This window comes from Lepisosteus platostomus, chromosome 9 (assembly GCF_059453375.1).
Source record: "Lepisosteus platostomus isolate fLepPlt1 chromosome 9, fLepPlt1.hap1, whole genome shotgun sequence".
Classification (NCBI taxonomy): domain Eukaryota; kingdom Metazoa; phylum Chordata; class Actinopteri; order Semionotiformes; family Lepisosteidae; genus Lepisosteus; species Lepisosteus platostomus.
The window spans coordinates 20779186-20797974 of record NC_142619.1 but is presented as its reverse complement, the minus strand read 5'-3'; the positions used below and the strand labels follow the sequence as shown (position 1 = coordinate 20797974).

Genomic DNA, 18789 nt, shown 5'->3' with positions numbered 1-18789 from the left:
ATTCCAATGAAATGACACTGAGTGCAGTTTAATCCTGTATCTGAAACAGACACTCATAAATAACTTGGAAAATAATTAAAAGGCTGAAAAAACATTATTTCAAAACATTATTTCAACAATGAAAGGATAAAAATAATGAAAATATCCAAATAGGAATTTTATTTGTTTTAAACAGAAATATCCGTATAATAAATATTCATTTACTTAGTCTGTATGTAAACCAAATTTACACAACAAATAGAGATTCACAATTTTTTCAGTATTTTGAACTCAATTTACACTTAAATAATCTGGTCTGATCTGTACATCATGGACATTTTCAGATCAGAATACAATAATCATAATTTGTAATAATCTTATAATATAATACTCATAGAGACTTTTTGGCTGCAAGTTCACCTAGTCATCTTACAAAGTTAAATTTTGGTCACTGGCACCATCAGCTATCTGTATGCATTACATTTGATGATCACAGATGACGTCTCATATGTTAAAGTAGAAACAGTCTCATGCTTATAGGATGTTTAAAGGTAAAATCCAAATTAAAAGGTATTTTATCATTGTAAAAATAATAGAAAAATCAAAACTCAGAATCATTACCAAAGTTCATTCAATAAAGACTAATGACTCTTTCTCATTTTCCTTATTCATAGAGTATAACTATATGTCCAATTCTATTTTCGAACCATGTCTAACAATGCATTTGTGGAAACATGACATCTTAAAGTGGTTGAACAGGACAGCTGGAAAATATCCCATCTCTCTCAGCCTCATATGTCACTTTCATGTCAATTTGCAGTTCAAACAATGTCCAAACAAAGACGTCCAAACAATGAAGACCTTATTTATGTCTGAATGGATTTTTGCCTCCCAAGCATTTTGTTATTTGCAGACATTAGGAAATGAAAGATTTTAATATAGCAATTGTCGGTATTATAAATAATGCTATCATTGTACTGTGGTGCAGTGATTGCCAACTAACTAGGCTTCGTAGAGTTTGATCTGTAAGTATAATTAAAGGCAATAGAGTGCACAAGGTATGATTTCTTTCCTCTATTTTGATGATTTATCTTGTTGCAGTGTACTTTAATTGAACCTGTGCTATTTTTGGACAAAAGCTTGTACTAAATTATACATAATTATGCTAAATCTAATTCATTTCAATAAAAAAACAATAACAATGTAAAAATGGGTTTACTGTATGAGCACATTTGTTTCAAGGGGAATAAAATCAAAAGGCTTGTGTATGTTTTCAGATACTGTGCTGTGTGCATTCAGTGAACCTATTGTCAATATCCAACAAAACAAATGAGAACAGTCTTTACACATCCTGCTGAATCAGCTCTCCAGAAGTGCTTGTAATGTCAAATGAGAGTAGTGATACAGGGATAAGCCAAAGGAGATGACTTAGTGGATGATGTTGTAGACAAAATGTAGGACCTGTACCTGTATTGGATTATAGCTTTCTATTTTATAAGCATTGAGCTCACAATAACAAAGGAAGAAGCCAAATGTTAGCATGTTTAATGAATATACAGTATTGAAGTTCTGAACATCAAAATGTTTAATGGGAAAACATTGTATGTGTGCATGTACTGTATATACTGTATTTAATGTAACACACACTTGTAAAAAGGTCAAATCAGTCTGCTTTCATGTAAAATACTTAATTGACACTTTAAAACTAAAAATGACTGTTATACACATCTGTTCCTCTTGTTACTAAATTATTCTATGCCAATGTTATTTAAATCGGCAAGACATGAATCAACCAAAAATGTTAACAATGAACTTAAAAGAAAATAATTACCTCAGGACGTCTTCCAACTTCAAGGTAGGCACAAATAGGATGAAAGGCCCCAGTTCCACAAACATACAGATGTGTTTGGTTAAAGGTTTGAAGCACTTTGATGAAATTGGAACATTCTTTCTATTGGGAAAGATAATAGTACAACAATAGGATTTAATCAGTAACATGTTCAATTTTCTTTCTCTTGTGGTACTACTGTATGTTTGTGGTTAACAAAACCTTGGTTTTTGGTAACCATAAGCTTCATGATCTTGCTTTCAGTTTATAAATTTTAAATTGATTCTTCCCAACTGAATTGTTTCCACCTGTTTTATGTATTCTCAGGAAGGCTGGATGTAGTGGAGGCCCTCCAACAAAACTTTAATAGCATTCCTAAAAAATCATAGACCCAGCAGGATGTTTAGGAGAGCATCTATGGAGGAAATCTTTCCCATATGATACATACAGGTGGACATATCTGAAACACATTACAACTCCAGACAATACAAATGTAAATTGGAGAAACCCATGCCATCTAAACTAATCAAGCCACGAAATATGTTTACTTCTTGAACTGAACACTCAAATAAAGTAATGTAGAATTTGTATCAATACAAGTACATTGAATTATATTGAATTAAAACATTTATTTATACCTTTCTACTTTTTTTACATTTTCACCTTTCCAAAGAGAAAGGCATGCATACTTATCCTGTTAATGGACAAAAAGTTTATTCATTTTAAGAAAATCACCTTTAAAGATAGAAATAAATGTGCTTTCAAAAGTCAATAAACTATGAAGGCCTGTTCATTTAGAAATAAATCACAAGCAAATTACAAACATAGTAAATAACAAAAAAACCTTCACAGAAACCTACAGCATTAATATTGGAACTTATATTTTTAGAAATATTTTAGAAACCAATCCAAACAAATTTTATTTGTTAATGCTCATATTGTGATAAATATCTCTTTCATTACAACACATTACATTCTGAGTGACATTGTAGATCTGTTCTTATAATAATGTCAGCAACACTAATCTTTGTGATTCATTTGTAACTGAGAGTGAGAAGACTGTTTTTCAGAAGTAATTATTTTAATACTGGGAATTTGAGATAACCCAAAAAAGTGAGTTGTGTTTGTCCTAAAAACATACAGTATGTACACCACATTTTTTATTTATATTTAAAGATATCATATCTTTTTTCTGCAGGCCACTTCCTGAATAATAAACATTCACAAGAGCTTCTTTAGCAAAGGTCATATCAGTGAGAATTTCATATTCCAAAGCACAAATCCACAAAGATTAATGCAGACCTTTTCAGAATTGTTAAAACAATAAAGAACATCCATCTGTGTAAACATCTGTTCAAAAGGGAAGCCAAACATGTGTCTCTTGTATTTTGTATGTCATATAGAAATATGATCTCTTTTTAAGCACACATGAATATGAAATGTCACTGGATAGTTGTTAATGAAACTACATCAGCAATTACATGGTTGATATTTTTATTATTCCAGAAAGTTAATTTTCCTGAAGGGCACTGTTACAGGAGTATCCTTAATCAGAATATTTCAGCTGGTTTGATAATTCTACTTCCATAGATTTAACAGGTCTTTAAATGATTTAATTACAGTCTTTAAACAACTTTAAACAGTTTCTGCAGGGCCACTGAACACAAGAAAAATCAAAATGTTAAAAATCTGCAGGAAACATAAAAGAACTCTGCAAGATCTCAATGATTCTTTGAAAAAGCTTTATTTTCAAGTATATCTTGATTAAGGATCAATAATTTTATTTTATTAATAAAGGGCACTACTGGTAAGGTATGTTATACTGTATATTCAGGTGAGTGGCTTGTTGACTTTCTACAACACAGCTGTGGAGTCCTAGTTGTCTAGAACAGTACAACTTAGGCTTAGGCTAAGGCTTTTTTTTCTTGGGCTTTTTTGTTTTGTCAATGTGTATAGTTACCTAAAGCTGAAGGAGTATGATCTTTGAGGAATTGTGCGAAGAGGAATCAGTCTTATAAGTGATCAAGGCGATTTAAAGATTGAAAGTGTTGCTGAAATCCTTTTTAATTAAACATTGGATTCTTAGAAAACAATGTTTTATATTACAGTATATACTGTATAGTAAACATATTCCAAATTTTAAAAATTCAATTAATTCAAATTACTTATCAAACAAATTTACATATACAGTATTAAGAATTTGTTTTCATAGATTTAATTTCAATTTGCCAGGCATAAAGTAAGTAAACTGTAAAAGATGTTGTAGTATAAAATACAACTGCTCTGGGGTGAGTTTCCCGAAAACGATGAATCTTAGAGACAAACGAGCAACTTTACGATGTACGTACGTAACGTACGAGCTACTTTTTTGTGGGTTTCCCAAAACCCCTCTTAATCGATCATTTAACGAGCAAGTATAAAGTACTTCTTTGTTAACCCCTCCCCTGAAGTCGCTTAGCAAAAAGCATCACAAGTCGATTGAAAAACAATCGATTGACAATACTTTCATTATATGGTGTCGGTTTTGGTCCTTCAGTGGGATGAAGCAAACATGACAAGCAAATCGGGAAAGGTACACACACAGGGACAGGGGTTACAGCGCTGCACCTACACTAACATACACACACACGAAGGGAAGAGACTGTATCCCAGACTCCGTCCCACTATATAGTCCGGTAGTCCCCAGGTGCTGTTCTCAGCCCGCCCTGCATGGCGGTACATTGTAATACATGTTACATGTTTCACGTTCTTTATGGAATTTAAATACAATTTAACCCCCCCCCCCAAAAGTACTAAAAGAGGGAGTATTATTAAAACATTTGACTTATGAATATGAAATGTACCCAAGATGACTAATAAATTAATTACTGTATAAATAAATGTTATTTTTTCGAATTTCCTCTTACATTGTACACCAAAATATCAACATCCTTAATATAAACTCTTAGTATTCTATATTTCCAGAGAATTCCCATGACGTGAATTGAATGTGCTCTGTCTGGCGATCTCTGTCACTAAGGTTGGCGCAAGACGTAGCCAGTTTAAGAAGCACTTAGTAATTAACGAGTGGGTCGGGGAGCACGTAGATTACGAAGGATTTAACGTTCTACTTTAGTTACGATAGGTTTTGGGAAACACTCGTAAATTAACAATATATCTTAAGAGCGACTTTACGATGTTCTTAGCACTATGATGCTTTCGGGAAACTCACCCCTGGATATTAATGTCATACCCCACAGCAAGGAACAAATCTTTTAGCTTGGTGGTTTTAGTCTTGATCTTCACAGATCTGTGTTCTAAGTTATGACTATATACTATATAAAAACATAAAGGTTGTATTGATTTATTCAATATTATTATGTTTTACTACATATTCCTCATGGTAGCTGAGTATAGTGGTGCTAGAGAAGTTATTTAACTGAAAATAATTCAGGAATTAAATAGACAGATCCAAAAAACACTTTCTGCATCTGTATTCCTGCCCCCACACATAAAAAGTCAAGTTAAAACTAATTCCTGTTTCAATTTTACATCAATATAGTGTACCTAACAATTCATTTTCACTTACATTTCCTGTCAATAAACAACATCTAATACATAAACATAGTAAGCATGGGAATCATAAACATCAATGGGAAAAAAAGGATCACAATTAAAATGACTATGATGAAGAACTGTACCTTAAAAGAGGTGGAAAGGAAAAAATAAAAAAATTAACTTGGGCTTAGAGACAAAAATAAATATACTACAGACTTGAAGCCTTACATATAATTAATTGTGAAGTGGTAGAATTACTCTTACAGGAAGTAAGGTTTAAGTTACAGATTGTTTGGAATGCTACAGGCATTATGTTATGGATATAACTTTAAAATAAAGCTAATCATGCCATTTAATAAAATTGCACTTTCCCCACTGGATTAGCAAATGTTTACCAATCACACTTGATCATTATCCAAGAAGATTACAGATTTCAACTTATTTTAGCTCCATTGTCCTCAGACTCAGCTTAGTAGGAAATATAACAATAAAAAGATAGCTAAGCTGCAGCACCCTTTGTTATCTCGCTCTGCTCAGAGCCTTCAGTCTTTTATTTTTTGACAAGACAGATACTCAGTAATTCCATTTAGTCTCAATAGGCTGAAAAATGACATTGTTCCAGCTCAGTAACAAATAGCTTTAGTCAGCCTCTCCTTTCATGAGCAAATCTCTGTCCAGACAGAAAACCTGTTTAAAGAGATCACCTGACATTCATGTATTTGAAAAAAAAATACAGTAGTTCAAACAAAACCTACTCAAAGTCAATAGAGCTAGATAGTTTCCATATGAACCCATCTAGGCAAAAGCTCTGTTATTACAATTTCGTATTTCATTGACTTGCCCAGGGCAATATCTTGTTGAAATTTATCAGCGTGTGTAATCTGTAATATTCATATGCTGAAGTTTAATCTAGAGATTTCGTGCCACTTCATTTATCATTTTACTGAGCGACATTTTGAAGTTGACAGGCTCTTTGCATTATTATTATTTTTAGAGCATCTTTTGCCAGCATGGGTGTACTGTACAGTATGTTTGCCAAGTACACTAGAACTGACAAGAAGTCAGAAATCAAGTCCAAAAAATATAATCATTCTTCTGTGTTACTGCTTAGAGTATTTGACTCAGCTGCAAGCAGCTATATTTTAAGTATTATTATAAGCCCATATTTAAATGTAAATAAGCCATGTGTGTAACAGTGGTGGAGCAATAGCTGGTGCAATTGTATGGAACGTTCCCATTCATTTGGAAAGTGAATCGCTAGCCTTTGTCTAAGCGTTACAATTTCAAGTTCCACTCCACTCTTAGAAGGTGAAAAAACATTGAAAGAAGAGAGCTCCAATCCCAGACAATTGCCTATAGTCCATATTTCTTTTTCACCATCATGTCTATGCATGTCCATGTAGAGGATGAAGAAAGTGTTCAAATATTTGTATTTTGGGGAACTTCTGGAAGAAATTTATTTGTTAAGAACGAGCATCACACTTTTCCTGTCCAAATTTCTCTGAATACAAGTACTGTATAATTAGCAGTGCATTTTAATTACAACTATATACACTGTATATAACACAGAATATATAAGCTTTGCTTTCTTAAACTAAACTTGTCCTTTATTTGATTACATTTAATTATGTCAGCACTTAAGGTTGTCTTATGATCGTTGCTCACATTTTAAGTGATCCACAAAGTTATTCTCAACAGTCAGGGCTTCTCCATATTCCATATACAGTTTATACATACACTGTACAGTACTGTACAGTATATGCTTAGGACTTTTATAAATGCTGTTCTGCAGATAGATCTTTTCTCTTGTATTTTAATGTAATGGTTTCAATCATAATATTACATAATGTGTACAATTGGGGTGGAGTGGTGGCTCTGTGGCTAAGGATCTGCACCTTTGGCTGGAAGGTTGCCAGTTCAAATCCTGCAGCTGGCAGAGGAATCCTACTCTGTTGAGCCCTTGAGCAAGGCCCTTAACCCCAACTGCTCCAGGGGTGCTGTACAATGGCTGACCCTCTGCTCTGACTCCAAGGTTCTCTCTCTCTCTCTGTGTCTGTATGTGTCATGGAGAGCAAGTTGGAGTATGCAAAAAAGACAAATTCCTAATGCAAGAAATTGAATATGGCTAATAAAGTGATCTTAATCTTAACAGTAAAGGAAATGGCTGTGGAGCCTTCTTTGGGTCTTCGAGTGTGAAGAAGGCTCCTCAGCCAAAAAAGTTGTGTTTTCTTTCTTCTCTTTTCAGCATGGAATAAACCTATTACTTGTTCCTTTGCAGCCTATGCATGCTGACGTAACTACCCACCTTAAATAACAGTATAGTTATTTAATGTGTTGGTTTTATCCCTTTATGTCGCCGATTTAGCCTTCAGGGAATGAAAATTAAAGACAAAATAAAAGACAGGGATTATGTAAGGTTTATCTTAATTTAAGTCTTTTAAACCATATATATTAATCCTCAGCATATGCTCAACTTGTTTAATAATAAAACATCAGTCTTTAAAGCCTGCCCATGGTCAAAAAAGAGCAGACAGGCTCAATGATCCGTGTTTAATCCTCTTGGCACAAACCTTTGCTTACATCATGAGTAATTCACTCTCCATAGTCTGTGTTAGATCATGATGTTCCGGAAGGTCTATTGTTAAGTGTATTCCAAAAACAGCTGAAAAATCTTTTACCTCTATAGATTTACCCCTTCATTATAAACACAAGAAAATCATTTTCTATAAGCTTCTGCTGTTATTGTCTTTGCTTAAGTAGTTGCATGCTTTACAAGTTAATCTTGTGAATAAAGGCTGGATAAATCCATTGAATTATTAAAATAGCAGAACAAATGTTAAGTGCACAAAGCAAAAATGTCTACTACGTCTTTTCTATTCTTCAGTTAGATGATACTTACACTAAATATGTAATAACTATTAATTAAAACTAAGAATTCGCAGTACACTAAGTGGTGTATTCCAGCATCATTTCACAATTTAATTTCTTCAATTATTGTGATTACTATTGTTCCATTTATAATACTGCGGGATCCGTTTCATAGTATTATACATACTAAGTCACATTGCAACTGTAAAAGTGTATTTATTATTAACATGTTTTAATGGAAAATTAGTGTTTTAAAAAAATACAACATAAGAGCAAATTATTATATGATCTGCATATAATTTAAGATTTGCCAATCATTCTCTTTTCTGCTGTAGTGGTTTCTATTTAAAACAAATATTCTATTTTAAAATGCTGTGCTATTTAAGATACAAATTTAATAGTATATGCAGTATAATGAAGAACTCCATCTGCCTGTTAAGGTTTTTTTTTAAATACACATCCACAGATGACAATTAAAAAAAACAGACTTAAGAGTTTCTAGCAGGTATCCCATTAGCAATACCCCTGTTTTCATCACTATGTGTATTTTAGTAACCGTGTAATTATGATTAGATAAAGGACCAGAAGTGCTCTGTGTAAAAGCATACATAACAAGAGAAATTAGAAAATGGCTTGCTTGAAAAATAATGTAATTGGAAGCTGAAGTACTGTATTTTTTTTTACTTTCACTTTTATTTTTGCAAATGGAAAACCAAAAACTATTTTTTTTACCTCTTACAACTATTGTTTACTCTTCTTAATAGAATGATCTGAAATGGTATTCTAACTCTCTATAATTCTGTAATTAAATATGGTACCGTACATAAAGCAAAAGATAGAATGTCTCTCAACATTCTATCAACATTTTAACTTTTTTATGTTTGTACTTTCAGTGTGTTTAGAAAACAAATGAAACACACCAGTATAGCCATGCTCATATTGATATAACGCTGTTTGGGCCTCTCTGACCTTTCAGATGCCACAATGAAACAATTTAAGCAAATAAGCTCTCATTCAAGACAAACGCAAGATGAGAGAAAGTGGTGTTTATTGATGTTAAGTGAAAAAGACATAATGGTATCACGTGTAAACATGTTTAAGAGAATCTGCATGTGGTATGACTGTATGAGTGATCAGTATCTAGTACAGTATGTCCACCATTAACCCACATACAAGACTCTTATAGACTGATAGAGAGTTTAGGACATACTACAGCATCACAAGTCAATTCACACTCCTCCATTCAATTGTTAAAACAGCTGTTAAAATGCAAGTGTTATTTGTTGGTAGTTGTTTGTTGGTAGTTGACATTCCTTCTATCTAACTCAATTTACAGATGACAAACTGGGTAAACATTTAATGAAATACGATGTCCCAATCTATAGTATGTGAGTGATCCCCAATTTAAATAGAAAGTCCTAAGTGATTCTTACTTCAAGGTACTATATTGCATATTATCATGTTCAGAGATTAAGCAATTATGTATGTTCACCATTGTCTTGGTGGAAAATCGGTCTGAAAATGCTGTCATCATAACACTGTTCAGTGACATTTTCAATAAAACAAGAAAGGATTAATGTTACACTAACAACCTTATTCTCCAACTTGGACAAATGAGGAACAGGGTTGGGAGTCCTGAGAACAATGTTTATTGCATATTTTGGTGTGAAAACTGCACCAAAGTGAGTTGTATTTGAAGGCTGCTGCACTGGGTAGTCTAGCTATTATGTTTGTGGGTCTTCTTTGTGCAAACAAAGCTAACACATTTCCCAGAGATTCCCCCTCCTTCTTTTACTGAGCTGTGGCATCACTACATCTGGAAATTACAGATTGTATGTGTCTTTGCACATACAATCTTACAAGCACACATTTCTGACCATCCAGGGTAACATTCATTATTTTTCTTCCTCAGAAGGTAAAAAGGAGAACATATGAGATGTAAAGTTTTGTACTAACATATCACAACCTTTGATAATATACTCAGTTACAGTTGTATATTTAATAATTGTTGTTGCATATACAGTATACAGTATATAATGTCCCATTATACACTTAAGCCCAGATAAAGTTTGATGTAAGAATTTTTAGAATCCTATTCTCTCTAACATATTAATGTCACCATCACATGTCAGTTAAACAAAAAGCTTTGACAGTATCTTAATAATATTTTTGATAATATAACAAGCTATTAATTATTACTGACAAAATTTCACATGAACACTGACATCGTGAATCAGTGTAAGCCACATGGTTATAAAGAAGACTAATTATCTCAGACTTTAATGATTAAAAGAATTGTTGTTGTTTTTTTCAGTCTATAAAGTGAATAGTAAATAAAAGAGTGTTATTTTTGGTTGACCACATAATGATTGGAAAATTAGTTTTATTTCCTGCTTTATTTAATTGGATAAAAAACTGTGACTGTTTTAAGAATGCAAATAAATAGGATGCAAAAATCTAGTTTATCAGATACTACTGTCCTGTATTTTGTTTTAGTTTTCCTGTCATTTAAGTGATTATTTAAAACTATCTTTTTAAGAAACTTGTTTACATAAAGTTCTCATTTTTGCGTGTGTGTTGAACATTTTTTAAAGTAAAAGTCTTTTTATAATCCATTTGTTGTATATTTGTAGGTTCAATTAAGATTGACAGTTCAAATAAATGCAATTTTAGGCGTTATTATTTTCATAGATATCTTCACGTAATCTGACTGAACTGTTGTTGGCCTAGTGCAGTGGTTCTCAAACTTTTTGGACCAAGTACCACCCCTAATCCAACCAAAGCATCCAAGTACCACCTACAAGTCATCATCTCATAGGAACCCCAGAAATTCTCAATGACCAACATGAGCGCGCGTGCACACACACTCACACATACATATAATAAATATTATAATAATAAACTTTATTTGATACAGTGCCTTTAAAGGTGGCTTCTCAAAGTGTTTTACAGAAAAAAAAAACATTAATAACAACTAATAAAAAAGCACCATTTCAGTGAGAGGGGTGAGCCTGTTTAGTTGAGCAAAGCAGATGTGAATTAATTTTTCGAGCCTTGATACAATTCACAACAGAGTCTAACAGATATTAAATCGTCAGGCATTTTCTTGATGGCAAAGGTCTCGCGGTGGATGTTGTAATGCGTACATTAATTTCTGGAGCACCCTCTCTAATTCGTGCAACTACACCGTTATGTCGGCTTGTCATTGCTCTAGCACCGTCTGTACAAACTCAGACGCATTTTATCCAGTCGAGGCCATTCTCTTCGATAAATTCATTCAGAAGCTGAAATATGTGCTCTCCTGTAGTTCCTGTTGGTAGCGATTTACAGAACAGAAAGTCTTCATGGGACATGCCCTCAAACTCGTATCTAACGTAAACGAGCAAATTGGCCAAATCGACTACAGACTCATCTAATTGCAGTGAAAAACATCTGCTCATCTTAACGCGCTCTATCAGTGTACTTTTGATATAATCCTTCATTTCAACAATTCTATGAATAACTGTGTCTTTCAGGGGGAGGGGGCAGCAGGTCGAGCTGTTTAGCAGCTTTTTCTCTACACATAATACGTGTCAGCTCTTTTGCCAACGGTAAATAAGGTTCTTCAAAAATAGTGTAGCTTACCTGCTTTAGCAATACGCAAGCTTGCATTTTTCCGCATTTCGGTTTTTATTTCCGTATTTATTTAAAGTTTTTATTTCATGCGCATGGGAGCGAAACACAGAGACGCTAGGTTATTTTTCTCAAATTAGAACAGTTCTTAAATATTTTTCTGTTATCACGCTTTCGTGTGCTCACAAGATTACCTGTGTTCGTAGCACGTATTTCTATGCATTCCTGTGTTTAGAACATTGGCATTGTTCCAAAATCACGCACATTCTCCTTTCTCCCTATTTGCTGGAGATACAGTAGCTTTTTTAAAATACAATTGGTCACTTGCATCCGTAGCACACATTCCTATAGAGTGGTATAGAATTACAGAGTATCTCTTGTGTCCACTGAAGTATTAGCGCGCACTGTATCGTAGTATGTAGGCTGCATATTCGACACGTATTAAAATACAAAATATGAAAACCCGTCCCGATTTTTCAGCGCACACGACTCAGTTCCAGGGTCATTTGGCGTACCACTTGGCGGAACTCCACGTACCACTGCCGGTACGCGCACCACAGTTTGAGAACCACTGGCCTAGTGCATATTTTGACATGCTCTGCTTGTTATATATAAAAAGAATATCTTAGAACTTTAGAAGGCAGCCATGTGAGTTTGACACATTTAAATTAAACTTCTCCTAGTTTACTAGACCAGAAACATCCCTCTATTCCAGAGAAATAAGGTATCAATGAAGAAATTGAATGTGAGAATGTAATGCCATCTCTTTCCATTATCAATGACTGGTACAGGTAACAATGCAGTAGATTTAAAATTATGCAAACCAATGCAAACTCATCCCTTTATATTTAAAACAATCATGCTTGCAAGATTTGGAAGACTAGAAGTGATACCCTGTGTTAACCCCAAATTAATAACATCTGAACCGAAATAAAGTTAGGTTAATTTTTAATTGTCGAAACATCAATTCAAAAAGGAATTTCAATGTATTTAAATGATATTTAGTGCTATCTACTTACCAAAATATCTTTTCCTGCCCACTTGCATTCATCTCTCCTTGTGGGAGAAGCAGGCCATGCAATCTAAAAGTGACCAGAAAATTATCATAAGGGTAATTGTTTTTAAAATCTCTTACATTACAATCATGTTCCATAAATAACAGTAACAGTAATTTGCTTGCAAAACCACTTTTATAAGTATAACTTTCATTGTGACAGAATATCTAACCAACATTTGAATAGATCAGAAATCCTGCCTTTTAATGCTGAATTAACTGTTGATGCTTATTTCACAAAACACTCTGTCCTGTGTTCATCTACATTCAAAATCGTAAATAAAAAAAACAGATAGTTATGTTGATTTGTATCTAAAACATTTTTTTCTACTTCTTTTTCTTTCCTGGAACAAACAACAGCAAGATATGTGCTTTTCTCAGCAAATATGTTCATATGCACATTTTACACATTAAGGCATTCATACCTTTTTGCTTAAGTTAATATTAAAATGTACTGAGAATTTACTTGAGTAAAAGAAAACATTGCAGAATCTGAAAGTAGCCCAAGTTTTTATTCAGTTAAGCAAAAGCCACAAGTATTACATTATCATGTTTCCTTTTAATTTCAAAATCGACTTTATTTTGACACAAAGATATTTTTTCAGACATCAGCCTTGAGGAATTTGTGCCTAGCATTTTACAGTGTTTTTTTTTACCTTATTATCAGATAAGATATCTATAAACCTATTTCAGGTACCTAAAGATTATTAATGTATTTTTAGCAAATTCCACAAAAGTAAAGAAATGTAAGCAATGTCGCCCACTCAAAACAATTCTGTATAAAACAGTCTGCATAGAAAAATGTACACTGTTATAATTATAGACACAGACCTGTTCATCCACATAAAGTATCATAGACACATTACATTACATTACAAGAGCTGCCTTATTTGGATTTAGTCTGACACCACAGAAAACTATGGTCTATATATGGGCTTTTCCAGCAACTGTACAACTCTGAAATTTATCCAGACAGAATTCACTGAAAACTCAGAGTATACAAAACATATTTTGAAATATTCTAATTATACAGTATGTACAACATAATGGTAAAAAAACAAGATTCCATGACTAAACCCTTCGGAATGGTTACAAATCATTACTTTTTTGGTGGTGGATGAGCAGAATAACTAAAAATTCCAGTGCATCCTGGGGTTACCAAAACTGATACCAACAAATTCCAAAAATACCAAAACTGGTACCAAGTCTAAGAAATTACTTTACCTAACCTATGGTAACCTTGTTAGATTTTTGGTTGTCAAGTCTTTAAATTTCCAAAGAAAAGTGTGCTGCCGAAGACATTTTGATAATTGAGTTGATAAATTATTTCTGCAGCTTTCATACTGTAGTACAACATTTGTTATTTATCCTGCTTCTACTGGAAGAGCAGCTCAAGAGCATCATCAGAATCAAATCTATAATAAACACATCTGTACTATGGTACCTGTTGGAATGACTATCACCTGGAATGAAAACACAGTCATTATTACAAATAAAATGTATTATAATATTATTCAGCACACACAAAGAAGCCTTCTCAACTGAAATGTGTTTCTTTTCTTCTGTTTTCAGCATGGAATAAACCTTTACTTGTTCCATTTTATTATTATGATTATGATTATTATTTACCTGCAGTAAGAATATTTGGTATTTAAAACTGAATTATTATGTGTAAATAATAGATAACTTTATAGAACATTTTAATGAAAAAATCTCAGCATTTAAAAATTCTGAAACCAAAAACATCACTTTATATAAGTATATTCTACAACACATATGACATACGTAGGGAGGCTTTATGTTTTGTGTGTTGCTTTTAATAGTTCTTTATATTACAGATTTATAGTGGCTCATATAGTAAGTTTATTGTATTTCTATTTCCTGTTGTGATGCAATTTTCATCTTTTTCATTGTGTATTAGGGAATCACTTTGCCTTTACGTCCCCAACTTTGTTTGAATCTGCTGTTGGTTAGTAAGATCTTCCCAAACATTATTGAACAGGAGAAACCCCATTAATATTTTGACATCTCTAGCACAGGATTTAATCATCAAATTATCTTATTTTAAAGGTAGGAAATGATGAAGCAAAACTAATCTCTCTAAGCAGATTAAACCCCTTGAAAACCAATACTATACAATAACTATACTGATTCATTGGACATGTTTTATTTGAAAGTCGCTAGCTTCTGAAGCTATTGCTGCTGTATCACAGGTTTAACAAATAAAATATATCTTTAAGTGGCTTAAAAGAACTATCTAAAAACAATTTAGAGTTCAAATAAACAGTATGATGAAGATAAAGGTAATTATATAATGGAGATCATTGAGGGACTCATCTGAGGAGTGAGTCTGAGAGTAAACTAAGGGTAGCATAATAGAAAAAGCTAATGGAGTATGGAAAAAAAAACTAAAATTAAACATACAGTATTCTTTAGTATTCTGTCTACAGTTAATTGTTCATTACCCAGGCGTATGATCCACATCATACATGGGTGGTCCATCTTTAGATTTTCATGCCAACTTCACTTTTAAAAATTAATAGGATACATTACTGTGGACACTCAGTCCCTGACTGTGCATATTATAGTAGTCTGCAAAAAATGCTTTTCTTCAAAGCTAGTTGTAGCAGATATTTGTAATATGCAATTATTTCATCTTCATAATATTTATTATTGATTTTATTTGGAATAAAACAAATATGGAGGGCACTGTGGTGCAGCAATTACTGCCATGCAATGCTGGAGCCCTGGGCTCATTTCCTGGGGTGCTATTTGTGTGGAGTTTTTATTTTCTCCCCTTGTTTGTGTGGGTTTCCTCTGGGTGCTTTAATTTCCTACCACATTTTCCTCCTCCGCATTTTTAGACCAGCTTCATTATTAAATATCGATAGGAAATGTTACTGTGGACACTTAGTCTGTGATTATGCATCTTATAGTAATGGGAAAAATGGCTCATTTGAGAGTTTGTATGTTTGTGTCTGCATTTGCCCTGTGACTGGCATCCTATCCAGTGTGTAACCTGCCTTGCTCTTGTTGCTTGCCCCTAAGGCCCTGTATTGTATAAAGTAAAACCAAGACCTATTAGCTGCTTGTTTATGATGTCATATTATCTGAACACCATTCAGGTAAGGTTTGCAGCAACCTGAAATGTATCCCAGAAATTTATTGAGTGCAAGGTGAGACTACACGTTGGATACCAATAGGGATACCTAACACAGGGTAAATACACCAAGTAACCAAGCAAGCCTGACTTTGGAAAGTGGTAGGAAACAAAAGGATGCAAAGCAAACTCACACAAACAAAAAGCAGAAAGTCTACACAGAATGTGCCCCAAGAGCTGTGCAATAGTAACAGCTATTCCACCGTGGTGCCCACATACAAGCATTAGTGCAACTACTTCTGGTAAAGGTCTCAGAAGCAGAAGGCACAAGGTGGAATTACATTCAGGATGAAAAGCCAATCCATTGCTTGGCACAAGCACACACAGTTTAGAGATACAAACTAGCCTGCTTATCGTTGGAAGGTGGGAGGAATCCAGAGCTGGTGAAAACCCACACAACCATATGGATTCCACATAAAAGGCAGCCAAGTACGGAAACAAACTTAGGACCCAAGTTATGAGCCAGTAGCATTTACTGCGCTGCAATGCCACACTGAATAGAAACAGTATACTATATACTAGATAATTTAATCACAGACTGGAAACATGTAATACAATATTTTTCTCAAAAGTCATGTATGGCTTAAAAATATAAATGGCACACATGGTATCTCAGCCCCTAATTAATTCATGAAGAAAGAAAAAGCTTAAAGAAAATGACATTCTATTCAAATACTCCCCCTTTCCACGTTTCACTTTGCCTGTCATTCCTAAAGCGATCAAGGTTACCTTTAAATAGTCCTTGTTAATGTTGACAAGATTAAAGGAAAATATATGGTCCTTGGCTCCCACCAATAGTCTCCCCTTTTCCTCATCCAACAGGAAAGTGTGATAACTGGAGCTGTTAGCCAGGCCATTAAAGGTAATTAGGTTGTTGGACTCCAACATTTCTGAAAAAGAAATAAAGAATATCATATGTCAACAGAAAAGTACAATTTGAAAATTACATCTGAAAGAATGTAGTAATAAATATGTTGCATATCAGTATATCATTTTGATGTCAAGGCGCCATTTCTGTGCTGCTTTCCACTTAAATGCCTGTAGTGCATGTAAAGATCCCAGCTGCTCCTACATGTTTTTCATTAGGAGGTGCATGTAGCATTTAATGGCACCCTTTCGGAGGAAATAACCAACACCAGAAATGTAAACATTACACCCACTGCAATGCTCTCTACCAGTTCATGAGAAAATATTACATTTCACTGTAAATTAGATGTTTAGCAATGTGTGGATGAAAGTGTATAAGTGTATATGTTTGTGATAATTTTGTTGATTATTAGTGCGCTGAAGATATCCTAAAGGTCCTACCTGTACATATTTACAATAATTTTCTAAAATTATATATCTATTATTCAGGATATCTATAAGCACATTGTTGGTGTATCATGCTATCTAAATTATATAGTGTCCATACTGTATATATTACACAAACGTTTTATTGGTGCTGTATGTATAATACTGTATGTTATCTGTTAAAACATTACATTCAAATAAGAAAGGTCAACCAACAAGCTCAAGAAACAATAATTGAAAAATGCAATATGCCTGCATTTTCTTAAAACTACTTTTTTTCATTATATTCTCTGATTTAGCATAAAAATGACAAGTACAAAATTCCTGAAAAAGTAATTTTGGTTCTCTTTCACCACACAAGGCACTTTCATTAATCTACAGCAAATTGCTGTTTTTTTCTTATCTTGATGGATGAAGATCAGTACTGTATGTCTGCCTGATTCAACCACTTACCTGTTCTTATTTTAATATTCATGTCGAATAGTGAAAATCATATAAAGCATTATTCAAAACACTGGATATATAGTATCTGTCCTTTCTCTTGATAAATGGATGCATAATCTTTTCTGTTTTTAAGGCATTGCTTTCTGTCCAAAATATCACAGGAATCTGTCAAGCATATCATAAAACGTTTTATCAATTGAAGCACAGCTTGATTTAAATTTATTCAAGCATTTAATGAGCAAATTCATCAACTAACTCAGTTTATTAAACCAGTGTTTCATGCTGAAACATTAATTTAATAAATTCTAAGCAAATGGAGCAAAGTGTTTGTGACATAACCTTTTTAAACAAATGTATTCATAAAATGTTAGCTCTACCCGATACTTTTTCATAGTAACATAGTGAAAAATGAACGGTAAAAACTGATGCCATATTTAATTTATAAAATTTCCATCCAATATGTATTGTGATAAATATGAAAAGGCACCACTCTGAACACCACAGGGGAGACAGCTTTTTAAATCAAGCAGCACACTCATCTTTTGCTTTTGAGTCTCTCCTCTGAATGTTTAATAGCTGAAGGGACTGTACAGCAGGATCTAGAAACATTTCTTAATGTGCCAGTCAGTGCTGCGTTTTAATGTAAAACTGCTATTTTACAGTCTAAAGGCACAGACAAGATTATAATTTGTTAGAGGCTCAGCATTCTTAATGTAGTGTAGTGTTAATCATGTTTATGATAGTATTTTTCTCAACCATTTGCAGATTACCATATGTTTTTATAAATACACCCAGCAAGCCGAAAATTTCTAAAAGGAAATGGTCTCTCTGTACTCAACTGTTATTTACCTGAAAATGAATGTTGTTTTAGAAGGCAAAAATATAGTTGAGGGATGATATACTGCATATAGTGTATGTACATTCTAGATTAAATAATATCCCCTCAATTTTCTTTGTTTTTAAAAATATTTTTAAACTGTAAAAGGCTACATTCTGTTTCACAACACAAAGACA

At 33.3% G+C, this 18789-nt stretch overlaps 1 protein-coding gene across 2 annotated transcripts in view; it reads right to left on the bottom strand.

The window, feature by feature from the left end:
- The window catches only part of sema3ab (sema domain, immunoglobulin domain (Ig), short basic domain, secreted, (semaphorin) 3Ab), a 219544-nt gene that overhangs the window by 35697 nt on the left and 165058 nt on the right, over positions 1 to 18789 (bottom strand). For both annotated transcript variants that reach the window (XM_088647165.1, XM_088647166.1), the window contains exons 4-6: positions 16768 to 16928; positions 12844 to 12906; positions 1811 to 1930 (exon numbers count right to left, since the gene is read on the bottom strand). In XM_088647165.1, coding sequence (XP_088503291.1) covers positions 1811 to 1930; positions 12844 to 12906; positions 16768 to 16928 — 344 coding nt within the window. The remainder of the gene's footprint in view (positions 1 to 1810; positions 1931 to 12843; positions 12907 to 16767; positions 16929 to 18789) is intronic.